This window comes from Mytilus galloprovincialis, chromosome 2 (assembly GCF_965363235.1).
Source record: "Mytilus galloprovincialis chromosome 2, xbMytGall1.hap1.1, whole genome shotgun sequence".
Classification (NCBI taxonomy): Eukaryota; Metazoa; Mollusca; class Bivalvia; order Mytilida; family Mytilidae; genus Mytilus; species Mytilus galloprovincialis.
Window position 1 is genome coordinate 114,809,451 of NC_134839.1, and position 12,988 is coordinate 114,822,438.

At 34.4% G+C, this 12,988-nt stretch overlaps 1 protein-coding gene across 2 annotated transcripts in view; it reads right to left on the minus strand.

Moving 5' to 3' along the window:
- LOC143065494 (uncharacterized) overlaps positions 1-12,988 on the minus strand; it is a 47,831-nt gene that overhangs the window by 19,728 nt on the left and 15,115 nt on the right. Inside the window, exon 1 of one of the 2 annotated variants that reach the window (XM_076239081.1) lies at positions 2,776-3,069. The exons of the other annotated variant lie outside the window; for it this stretch is intronic. Within the exon in view, the coding sequence (XP_076095196.1) occupies positions 2,776-2,849 (74 nt within the window). The 5' untranslated portion in view covers positions 2,850-3,069. Of the gene's footprint in view, positions 1-2,775; positions 3,070-12,988 lie in introns of those variants that run through there. 2 annotated transcript variants of the gene reach the window in all.

Consider the following 12,988-nt stretch of genomic DNA (forward strand, 5'->3'; position numbering starts at 1 on the left):
ATATTCCTGACTTGGTAAGGTATTTTCAAATGTAGGAAATGGTGGATTGAACCTGGTTTTATAGCGCTAAACCTCACACCAGTACGTTTTTTTTCTAGTTTTATAGGACTTTAAAGGCACTGATCGTTTATGTAATTTAAAGTATAAAGCCATTGCAATGTATAAAGTCATCGTTCATTTTTATTAAATATCTACAATATGTTCATTATTCTGTCAAAGTGCATATTAAACTGACATTATTAACAGGATTTGGTAAAGTACTCAAAAGTGCGCCTTGAAAATATATAAAAAAAATATGGTGCATTTATTTGATTTTTGCTTTAGGTTCCAAAAAACACCAGAATTATGGAACAAAATTATTATCAATCCTATACCTAAAGCAAACATGACAGATCCGCGCGACCCTTTGTCTTACAGAGGAATTGCATTAGCTTGTGTTTCCTATAAGCTTTATTGTAATATTTTAAACGAAAGGCTTGTGCAATGGATAGATGACAATAATATATTAGTCGACGAACAAAATGGTTTCCGTCAAAATCGAAGCACTATAGACCAATTGTCTTCTCTTACAAACATAATTGAAGTCAGAAAAAAGCTTCGTAAATCTACTTTTTGTGCGTTTATTGATTTTAAAAAGGCATATGATACCATCAATAGAAATATACTATGGTCCAAGTTAAATGTAATGGGGGTGGCTGAAAATTTTTGTGCTGCTATACAGTCTATTTATTCAAATATATTATGTTCAGTACGATTAAACGGCCATTTATCAAAATGGTTTAATGTTAACAGTGGTCTTAAACAAGGATGCCCATTATCTCCCTTGTTATTTAATTTATATATTAATGACCTAGTTTCATTCTTGAAATCATATGAGTGTGGTATTGATATTGATGATGAAAAAGTTTGTATTTTGCTTTATGCTGATGATGTGGTTTTACTTGCAAACGATGAAAAAGAATTACAAATTCTGTTAAATGCATTAGATATATGGTGTGGAGATAATTGTATGACCATTAATTCCAAAAAGTGTAATATTGTGCATTTTAGAACACCTTCTGTTGATAAGTCACATGTTGAATTTAAATGTGGGAATGATATCATTGAATATTCTACTACTTATACATATTTAGGTTTAGTTTTAAGTGAATTTTTAGATTATAATGTAACTGCTAAAGCTGTTGCAGCTTCTGCAAATAGAGCACTTGGCCTTGTTATAGCCAAGTGCAAAATCTTAGGTGGTGTTACTCATAATGTCTTTTCAAAATTATATGAGAGTTTGGTGCTTCCAATTGTTGAATATGGTGCTGGTATTTGGGGTTGCAAAAATTTTTCTTTTATAAATGCCATCTATAATAGAGCTTGCAGATTTTTTCTTGGAGTGGGTAAATATACTCCAAATGCTGCAGTTGCAGGGGATATGGGGTGGATACCTATCTTTCAAAAACAATGGCAATGCTTAATTCGACTATGGTGCCGTTTGAACAATATGAGTTCTGATCGTTTAAACAGAAAAATTTTCATATGGGCAGACATTATGAGTAAAAAACATAAGTGTATAAAAAATTGGAATTTTTATGTAAGGAAAACGTTTTCTGAGTATAATGCAGAACATTTGTGTATCATTACAGATTATGTTGATAGTACCTCAGTTGTCAAAACTGTTATGTCTAAAATGTTTAGTAAATATGTCGAACAGTGGCAAGGCAATTTACAATCAGAGAAAGCTTTATCTGGTAAAGGTGGTAACAAACTTCGTACATATAATCTATTTAAGAACAGTTTTGAAACGGAAACTTATTGTAAAATTCCAATGCCATTTTCGCAAAGGAGTTCTTTTGCCAAATTTCGATGTGGTGTAGCACCACTAAGAATAGAAACGGGGAGATTTGAAAAATTAATTTTAAAAGATCGAGTCTGTGATAATTGTATGAATATTTTAGAAGATGAAGCCCATGTTATTTTATCGTGTCCTTTGTATGATGATTTTAGAAAAAAAATTATTTGATGAAGCAACACATTTTAATAGTGATTTTATGTCTTATGGTGATAAACAGAAATTAGTGTTTTTATTTACAGATAATAATATGATTCGTAGCTGTGCCAAAGCCTGTAATCTTATTTTAAATAGACGTAGAAATGTTTTATACTGTAAATAATGTTAATGTCAATATGTTTTATAATAGATGCATTCTTTATATAATTTTTAATGTTATAGTCTCTTGTAATTCTGTACAGAATGGCTCTCCTTTTATATTTATATATTTTTACATTTAATGTAATGTTGTATTATATATTATTGAGAGATGAGACTTAAATAAAATATTGAATTGAATTGAAAAATTGCATACTAGAATCTATATTTCTGTCAATCCAGTAAAAATATAAAAGAAAACCATTAAAAACTACCCTCTTCTGATATAAATTTATTGGAATATTGATATTCGCTCCTTTAGGAATTCTCTGCAATTTGGACCTTATTGAAAACAAAAATCACATACATGTATATTGGTTGACATTATGACGGGGGAAAAACACAAAAACACAGTTTTAAAATCATGTTTTAAGCGTTTACAAAATTGCTATTCTAATCAGCATCAATATCAATATACATGTAACTACGTATTCTTACTTCTTTGTAATTCTTTTGATAACAAAAATTTATTTGAAAAAACAATAATAACAGTGACAATATTTTTTTTTTTTATTATTTATGTTTTTTAGAGGTAACCTTTTGCCTTGATTAAAACAATATATTGTTTTGTTATTAATTACCTCGTTACAGTAATTCTTGGAATAGATGGTGAAACGTCAGTATTAGTCATCTGTTCCTTTAACACCATGTTCATGTCCTTCTTAACTGTATTTAACTGTTCTTCTAATAAACAGTATTACACGTCCCTTTATTGTAATACTTTCACATAGATTAAGGGTCATAACACGATGATGCAGTACAACTCAAGAGTATATCTCCTGCTTATATATTTGATAAATGACATTGACTGTTTAATTTCCCATCTGAAATTACACCTGCAAAGTTTCACCTAGAAGTGTGATATAACGAAGAAGTAACATTTATTTATTTCAATAGAGACCAATATGATTCGTTTTCTCAATAAAAACGACCCACTGCGCCACAAAAACCCATTTCAATAACATCATCCAAGCATACAATCAAATCTTAATCGACTTAAACGCAATTCTCTACTTTTATTTGAAAACCTTTTGTTCATCTTTGTACACTTCAAACAATGTTTATTTACATCATCTTGACTTGAAAAGTAAATACCTTTAATCCCTTTAAATCTTTTGTTAATGTCTTTTGTTAAAGACGGGTTTTCAATCGGTATTACAGAATATATGTGTTATATCTTTTCTTATATTGTTTGCAGTTGTTCACTTACTTCTGTTAATTGTTAATTTTATAAATATTTTTTTCATATATTAGATTTTTCTTCTGACTTCCAGCTTAAAAAAGGGACGAAAGATACCAGAGGAACAGTCAAACTCATAAATCGAAAATAAACTAACAACGCCATGGCTAAAACTGAAAAGGACAAACAGACAAACAATAGTACACTTGACACAACATAGAAAAACTAAAGAATAAACAACACACAGCCCACCAAAAACTAGGGGTGATCTCATGTGCTCCGAAAGGGTAAGCAGATCCTCTCCACATGTGGCACCCGTCGTGTTGCTTATGAGATAACAAATCCGGTAAATAGTCTAATTCAGTAGGTCACATTTATGAAAGGGAAGGGGATTTTAGTTACGACGTAAGGAACATATCCGATATTATTTGTGAAACGGTTGTTCCATAACGGTCAACCAACTCGTGATGGCGTCCGTAAAATTTACGAAGAGATGGTTTCAACTTCACCATTTGGAACTCTTGATTTAATAGCTTCCGTGTGAGCAACAACCCTCTATCAAGAAAATCATGATAGGAAATGCAAGCACGGGAATATCGTATCAATTGGGATATATATACACCGTATGCAGGTGCTGCTGGAATGTTGCTACTTAGAAATGGAAAGTTCACAATAGGAAAGCTTTTTGTCGTAAAGTTATGTTTTCAATCGACCCTCATTGTCAATTTCTAGATGTAAGTCAAGATATGAGGCCGACTTAACTGTATCTGGTGTATCCTTTATCTCTAGTTCAATGGGATAGATGCATTCGACATAGTCACCAAATTTTGAATTATTTAGTGAAAGAACATCATCTATATAGCGGAAAGTAGAGTTAAAGGATATTGCTAACTTCTTATCTTTCTTCCTAAGAAGTTCCTGTATGAAGTCAGCCTCATAATAGTAAAGAAACAAGTCGGCAAGAAGAGGTTAAATGTGCAAGTAGAAAAAATTAATGGCATACACTTAATTAATCAATTAATTAATTAATTAATGGTTTATATAAACGAATGTATTTTTGAATGGCTGGCTTTCTGTATAATGGTATAGTTGGAAAGGCCCATTATAGATGGACAGTAGTAGACCTAGTGAATCTATGATAGGTGGTAAAAGTCCAGATTTTAGATCTGTGAACCATGAGTAATGGTCGTATGTGAGTGATGTGCGATAGTCGATATGTGCGATATAAAATGAGAGAAAAGATGATCGACATGCAGGACCTTTGTGATATGAACGGTAGTCGCCATGATGAATCTACGGCAGTGGGCGATATTTGACAGGTAGAATGTGTGACAGAGGACCAATATGAAAGATACCTTTTTATCTCTTCAGTTTTCTCCTTTACTGGTTAGGGGACGACCATTTGATATTCTGGGGGGGGGGGGGGACAGGAGGATTTGTTTTTGATCAGTTATTTATTTTTGTAAACTAAGAGGACAGATTATTTATTTTCTGCACTATTGAAGCAAGATTTTTCATTTTCATTAAAGCAAGGGACTGATTATTCATTTTCAAACTATGTTTAAGATATTCAAAAACATAAATTTTTTAATCGTAAATGTATCGTTAAGTCATTATGTACCATTTAATCAGAATTAATCATCATCCTCTGCCAAGTGCTTATACATGTATTGCATACATACTTAGTTTTAAAGTTTGGTTGTAACTAGCCTCTTTTAAAAGTATCGACAAACATATTTCCTCGAGGGGAGCGAGGCAATTTTTTTAAGGGTTTTGGAGCCACTGAAGGCCCAAGAAGCTATAGAACAAATGATGCAAAATCATGCTCTTTTAATAGGTGTTTCCCCTACTCTTTCTTAATCTGAAAATGCAAGTTTTGTTTTAATAAATTTTTTTCAATATTTTGGTCTCAAAGCAAAATGCATCAATTCAGTGTAAGACTTGAGTTTCTAGGGACAACATCAAAAGACCAATGTGCATGCTTAAACAAAAATGGAATTCACATAGTTAAGTCTGTGGCTGCTGGTTTTTTTTTTTTAAACTCATGATCAAGATCATAACAAAATGACTAGATTACAAACGGAATGCAACACTAACAGAATACAGAAATGTAATCAATGAACAAATACAAATAAATAAGAAACATTGATCCCGAAAAATCAGGCCTACGTCTGAGGGAAAACAGAACTTGCTTCTTGCAAGGCACTCGCCGTAAACACAATTTGTTATAAAGACAAGTGTTTGGTCTGAAATTTCCTACATTTTACATGAGGCTTTTGCCTCAATGTAGTTATGGCCCTGTGTCGTGGGCCTCAATCCTTTTTGTTGTCTGGGGGGACTATGGGATTGAAGTCACGCTTTTCGTTTTCCAAATTTTATTTTACTGCCATCTAACAAACACATGGGTGACAGACGACACTAACTGTTCGCCGCCGACAAACATAAAAAGGTATACAGTCCCGTAAAATACAATAAACAGGATAAATTATGTCCTACATTTCCGGTAACCAGAAATACCAAATAGAGGTATATAACATCCCCCGCCCAAATATAAAATTTGAAAAATTTTGGTCTGGTCACTGGAAATGCAGACAGCAATATGACATAATACAATAATAATAATAATAAAAAACGTTTCAAATTTGTATACACCCTTTCTCATTCTGGCATTACTAACTCCGTACATGGACACAGTTTTGTTTGTACTTGCATATATACTATATCATATATAAGATGAATATAACTTTCATACAGTTGACTCAACTCTTAAGTTTGCTATATATTGGTTACAATTTGTGCTCTAATCACAGTGCTGCTAGCAGAGACCAGAAACTCTTAATAGAAATATTTTAAATAACACAATCTAGTATAACACTATCACACACACACTTATAAAGTAGCCAGAAGTTTCATGAAAATAATTTTGATAGACATATATACATACACTCTCAGCCTCAATAAACAATGTTATAGAAAATATACAGGTTTTCACTCCAGCAGACACTAACACTCTGTACACCGTTATATATTCAACTGAGAAAAACTTTCGCAAGTATTTGAAAAACTTTTCAATTCTGTTGCATGTAACACATCTAGTTCAATTAATGCCTTTTCTAGCTTCATGATATATATACCTTTTGAATGAAACATTTGATAGAAATGCATATCTTTAAGAAAAATCAAAACAATCAATCGTAATATCATACGAAAATAACAGTAAATAAAAGTACATTAGTGCAATTCAATTAAAGCGATGCTATCATCACCAAAAACGTCACAAATCAAGAAGATTATGTCCTTCTGTATAGTCCATAGCTGAAAATCAGGGTATGACTGTAACTACTCACATCTCGCGATCTAAGGTATGTAAGTTTAGCGATGCAATCATCACCAAAACAGCAGAACAAAAGTCCAACCATGGGTATTGCTTAACGGAGTGTAAATAAATTGAGCGATGCAATCATCACTTTAAAAAGGTCGCAACTAAATTTTGTAAGACATCCAATCAATGCTATTTTTAAACGAAGTGTATAATTTCAGTTAAGCGATGCAATTATCACTTTACAACGCACGCATTTTCTGTTTAGCGATGCAATCATCACCAAAACAAGGAATTAAACCGATTTCTGAAATTTCATCTACGGCACTCTGATTGTTTCATTGGAATAACTTTTCAATATATGACATATTTGACTTGAGCTAATCGTTTGGCGATGCAATCATCACCATGCGAAATTTTACTAAAAATATAACTACTGAATCAACGGCGGTGGTCTTGAAAGTAGCAAGGTTTGTGCTTTGGGTGGTAATTTTGATAAAGGGAGCCAAATTGCATTCTGTGCTGGTTCTCCTACTTTCTGAATCAAGTAAACGAAATTTGCACCGTCTTTTCGCTTGGCAAGAATACGTTTTACTTTCAATTGATTGTTTTCGCATGAATCCACTATTTTATCGGGGTCTATATAGTTATCATCACGGTACCGCACAGGCTTCTGAATATTCCTTCTTGGTCTATTTAAATTTGTAGTATCATGTTGAGAAACCACATCTGTATCCGGGGCGTCACTTTCTGTCGTAACATTTGTAGAAATAGACTTAGAATTCTCCGAGGTGTCTCTGTCAACGGAGCTAGAACTATTATCCGACTTACTGCTAGAATTTTCACTTTCATCGGTTTGTAGGTTAAAATAAGGTGCTGGTAAGGGCACCCGTATATGTGCAAGCTTTAATCTATTGATGTGCACGGGACGGCGAAAATTTCTCTTTCCTGTTGGATCTCTTAAAAAAACTAGATGTGCACTCGGAAGACATGTTACAGTAAACGGTCCATCATAAATATGCTGAAATTTCCTGCCTTGTCCAACGGGCTCTCTGGATAAATAAACATTGTCGCCTACAGTCAAATCTAGTTCATGTGCATTTTTATTTTCGGTCTCTACCATTTTCTGTTGAGCAACAAGGGTATTCAATTTTATATGCTCTCGAATAATGTTCAAACGGGCATCCAAATTCTCAATATATGTTTTTACATCTTTCGGAATGTCTTTAAAATCAACTATGTAAGAAGGCGATAACGGAAAATTTGGCCTTTTCCCGTAGACTATTTCAAAAGCAGAGTATTTTGATCCTGAATTTACACAACTATTGATTGAGAATACTATCCCAGGAAGCATTTCTTCCCATTGTTTATTGTCTAAAACATAAGGCGTTAAACGCTCCGCTAAGGTACGATGTGTACGTTCACAGCGACCCAAACAGTGATGCATCATACTAGGTGTAAATTCTTGCTCTACATTCAACATTTTGCAAACTTCCATTGTACATTTGGCAATAAATTCTGATCCTTGGTCTGAAATAACCGTGCTACACACACCAAAATTACAGAAAAAATTGAAAATTGCCTGAGAAACTGATATTGCATCGTTATTTCTTAATGGCACAGCAAACAAGAAATTACTGAAAGCATCAACTGCTGTAAAAACGTATGTATTGGCATTATTTGATGAAACAAGTGGTCCAAAAATGTCCATTTGCCATACTTGAAATGGTTCACTAGGAGTGGGATATGCTACTATTTTTGCTTTCGTTTTTAAATTGCTAACTTTACGTGACTGGCACTCATGACAAGATTGCACGTATTCACTGATTATTTTACCCATTCGCGCAAAATAATAACGCTCTCTAACAGAGTCTAAAGTATTCTGAATTCCACTATGTCCACCTAATGGGGAGTCATGAGTAATTTTTAAAATTTGCGAAATCAATTGCTTAGGAATAACAAGTTGAAATTCACTCATGTTCTTTGTTCTTTCTGATTTTGCCTTTCTACGGTGATATAACACATCGTCAACTAAAATGAAATCACACGACTCCAATAAAATACGGCGAGATTCTTTTTGTGAATCTGGCAAAACATCATCTTCTAAATATGCAATGATTTTCTTTAAATCGCTATCTTTCCGTTGTAACTTTTTGATGTTAGAGGTATTTGCACCAACTTGAAAATCGCGCAAAGTATTAGCAAGTTGTTCAACGTTCTGATTATTTCTGCCAAATTTCTTTTTGCGATTATGTACATAAGAGTCTGACTCGTCCGTATCGGCATCATATGGATCATTTAGCGAGTCATGCTCGTCAGTTTCTACACTGTATAAATCGATGTGCTTGTCAGCTACTATGTCTATAGCCTGTACAACAACGTCGGTATTATCATTCGATTCAAATAAATCAACAAATTTCACTCCACCGGGTAAACGTATTTCTCCTGTATTTTCTGTTACCAAGGGGAAAAACGGATCATCTTCTGCAGGGCTTTCGATCGGAATGTTTTTGGGATTTTCACATCTTGAGAGCGCATCAGCGACTTTCATTTGTTCTGCAGGCTTATATTGAATTTCAAATGTAAATTGCTGGAGAATGGCAAGCCAACGCTCATAAATAGCTCCTTTGAATTGCTTCATAAACAATGGTTGGAGTGCTTGGTGGTCGCACTCCACGATAAATTGTGTACCCCTTAAATAGTCCGCACAGTCAAGAATACTAGTGACCATTCCCAACAACTCTAATTTCGTAGGACCATACGACTGCTGCCATCGTGATAAAGACTTTGATCCGAAACGAATGATATTTGGTTTTTCCTTTGTTGGGTCCTTCTGATAAAGCATGTACCCTATTCCTTTTGATGAAGTATCCACAGCCAATATAAACGGTAAATCGAAACGGGGGAAACTGAGATTATCGGTATTTACAAGATGAGTTTTAAGATTTTGAAATGCTGTAGATTGTTCAATTTTCCATTCAAATTTTTGATTTTTCTTCAGAAGTTTAGTGAGTGGACTAATTATAGCACTGAAATTTGGTATAAACTTTTTAAACCAGTTAAATAATCCAATTGTGCGACGAAGTTGTTTTATATTCTGTGGTGCTGGAAAGTCGACAATAGCCTTCACTCGATCTTTTGGGGGTCTTATCCCATGTTTAGAAATCTCGTGTCCAAGAAAAATACACGTCTCACTTGCAAAATGGCATTTTGTCTGTCCAAGTTTTAGTCCTGCATCTCGAAATCGTTTAAAGATTTCTTTTATATCGTCTAAATGCTTTTCAAAGGTTTCAGAGCAGATCAATACGTCATCTAAATAGCACAAACAAGTTCTGAATTTTAGACCACGCAGTACCTTGTCCATTAGAAGCTGAAATGTGTTAGGTGCCGTCTTTAACCCCATTGGCAGCCTTAAAAACGTGTACGTTCCAAAACATGTGTTGAAAGCGGTATATCTTGAAGATTCGGCGGATATGCCCATCTGAAAAAATCCGGAAGATAAATCTATCGAAGTTATATAATTTGGTACTATTTCAGCAAAGGATTCCGTCAGTTCCTGTAAGTTTGGTATAACATATTTAAAATCTTCTGTTTGCGCGTTTAAATGTCTAAAATCACAAACAAACCTATAACTTTGAGTTGAAGTCTTACTATTCGACGCTTCATTTCGCTTTGTGACTAATACTATCGGACTTGTAATGGGTAGCTCCTCTTGTTCACTAACTGGCACAACTATTCCTTGTTCAAGCAAGTTATCCAGTTGCTCACGCAAAACCTCACGTTTGTAAGGGGGTAACCTGTACGGCTTATGATGTTTACCAACAGCATTCGGCTTCAGATGTATTTTATGCTCCACTAAATGTGTATATCCAAGGTTTGGATTTTCTTTCGTCACAAATAAATCAAGATTATCCAACAAACATTCAGCTAATTCTGATTTTTGATCGTGTGTTAAATGATCGGATAAATCAAAATCTGTCTTAATCTTGGTCAAAATTTCTTGCCTGTCGGGACTGTCTGTAATGTCACATTGCTGTTCGGAATTATCGGTCCGCAGTCCATTTTCATTAGCAACCAACTGAATATTCTGCACTTCGGGTATCTCGGGTTTTTCAGACATTGCAACATAGGTGTACTCATTCGATAATGTTGAAAATTCAGCAATATTTTTGCCTTTTGGAATCGTTATTTTCACATTACTAGCATTCAATAATTTAATCGGAACTTTGCGATTGACAGGAACGACAACTAAAGATTTGGCAACTAAAAACTTGTGGTTAACTGAAAATTTGCTGTTTACGCATATCCCTTGCAATCCGACTGTAACGTAATTTGGTAACTTCCCAAAAGTCAAGTATTCTGTATTCGGTTCAAGTTCTATCCTCTTAACTGTTTTAACTGGCACAGTCTTCTGATTACAACTAAAATCACTAAAATCTAAAACAATTTTATTTTCTCGTAAATATTCAGTACCGAGAATCAAAGGATGAGATGTTTTGGGAATGATATATGTTTCAATAATTTCATTTTTCTGATGAATTGTGGCTTGAAGTTTGGATATTCCGTTAATTCTGATTTTATCGTTGTTGGCTAATCGAATTTCCGATTCACTTAGTTGTTCAAAATAAAGTTTATGACGATCGGATATCGAATCATACAAAGATTTAGAAATGACATTGATAGAGCTCCCTGTATCAACTAATGCAGCTATTCTTAGATCACCAAATAAAACAGTTATGTACAAAAATTTATCTTTAGTTGAATTTTTATCAAAATCGGCACCAATAGACGAAGTTAACCCGGACGATTGTGCCCCACACCCGGGTTGGTTCTGTTTCCCTGTGCATAAAACTCCAGTTTGGTACAAGATTGAGCAATGTGGCCATTCTGATTACAAAGTTGGCATTGATCAGACGGTTGAAATTGACCATACCCGTTCCAGTTACAAACTCTTTGAAAATGACCGAGACCTTTGCATCTCCTACATTCAGCTGAGTCAAAACGAGACGTATTTGCATTATTCGTGCTTGTATTTTCAGGTCTTTGTGGTTCTTTGTGGGGTACTTCCCTGACTGCCATACTAGTTATCAGACCGCTTAACTGTCCGATTTGATCCCTAATGTCATGAACATCAGAACGTGATGGTTCACTCTGAACATGCTCCTTGCGTTTACCCTGAACTAAGTCGGTAAGAATAGCAACCTGATTTTGTAAATCACGGATAACCTCGTTCTGGTTGGAATCAGTACTGTTTGATTTTCCTGGCAACTGCCGAGGTGCATGTTTATTTTCATGTTTAAGAGCATTTATAGAGTCTCCGTGTTGTCTATACCCACAGGCTTCCGCCATTTTTGCAGAAGTTAAGGCATGGTGTGCATCGACTGGTTGACCAGCACGTACAAAAAACGACATTTTTTCGGGCAACCCACTTATAAATTTTGCTACTAACTCGTGGTCATGCTTTCTTAATATTTGAGCTTTTTCCGACAGCTGACTGAAATAATCTTCTAACGACTGACCCGGAGATAATACCATGTTTTGGAAAATTTCACTTTCCATTATAACTGTTGCGCTTTGCCAACTAAAATTTATATATTTTTCCTTGAACAAAACACAAATTGTTATCCACGAACTTTTAGACTCGTCACTCAAAGAATTGTACCAAGTTAACGCAGGCCCCTTTAGATGTAAATGAAATGCTGCAATGCGTCTTTTGTCTGTTTCTGGCAATTCATGGAGAAGTGCGTAAGATTCAAATTCACTGAAAAATCCTTTCGCATTATCTTGGGGGTATCCTGAAAATTCACGACACCTGACTAATTTGCTCATTATTGAAGTAGTCTGAATCTTAATAGGTAGATCAACCGATTCTGTGGGGATTTCTGTTACATTTAACGGTTGTGGGGTAGATGTAATTGGACTTGCCTCGGCTAATAACACATTTATTTCTGGTTCAAAATTTGCAGTGTTGTCTGGAGAATTAACATCACCTACATTTTGTAAATCAAACTCTGTTAGTCCTACAATTTCGTTATCCTCAAGGAATCCGTCACTTAATAATGATCCAGAAGATAAACTTTGTATGTTACTGTCCGTTTCTGAATCGCTTTGATATTCGTTGTGTTCTATAGAAGGCTCGGAATTTTCATCTGACATAATCACCATTTACCGGTACAAAACTTTGTGTTCATGTTAATAGAATGGATACAATAGGCACTACTTGAAACTCATTGGCGATACAAATATCACCAAACAAGTATTAATAATGGAACATCGAAAATATTATATGTCTACA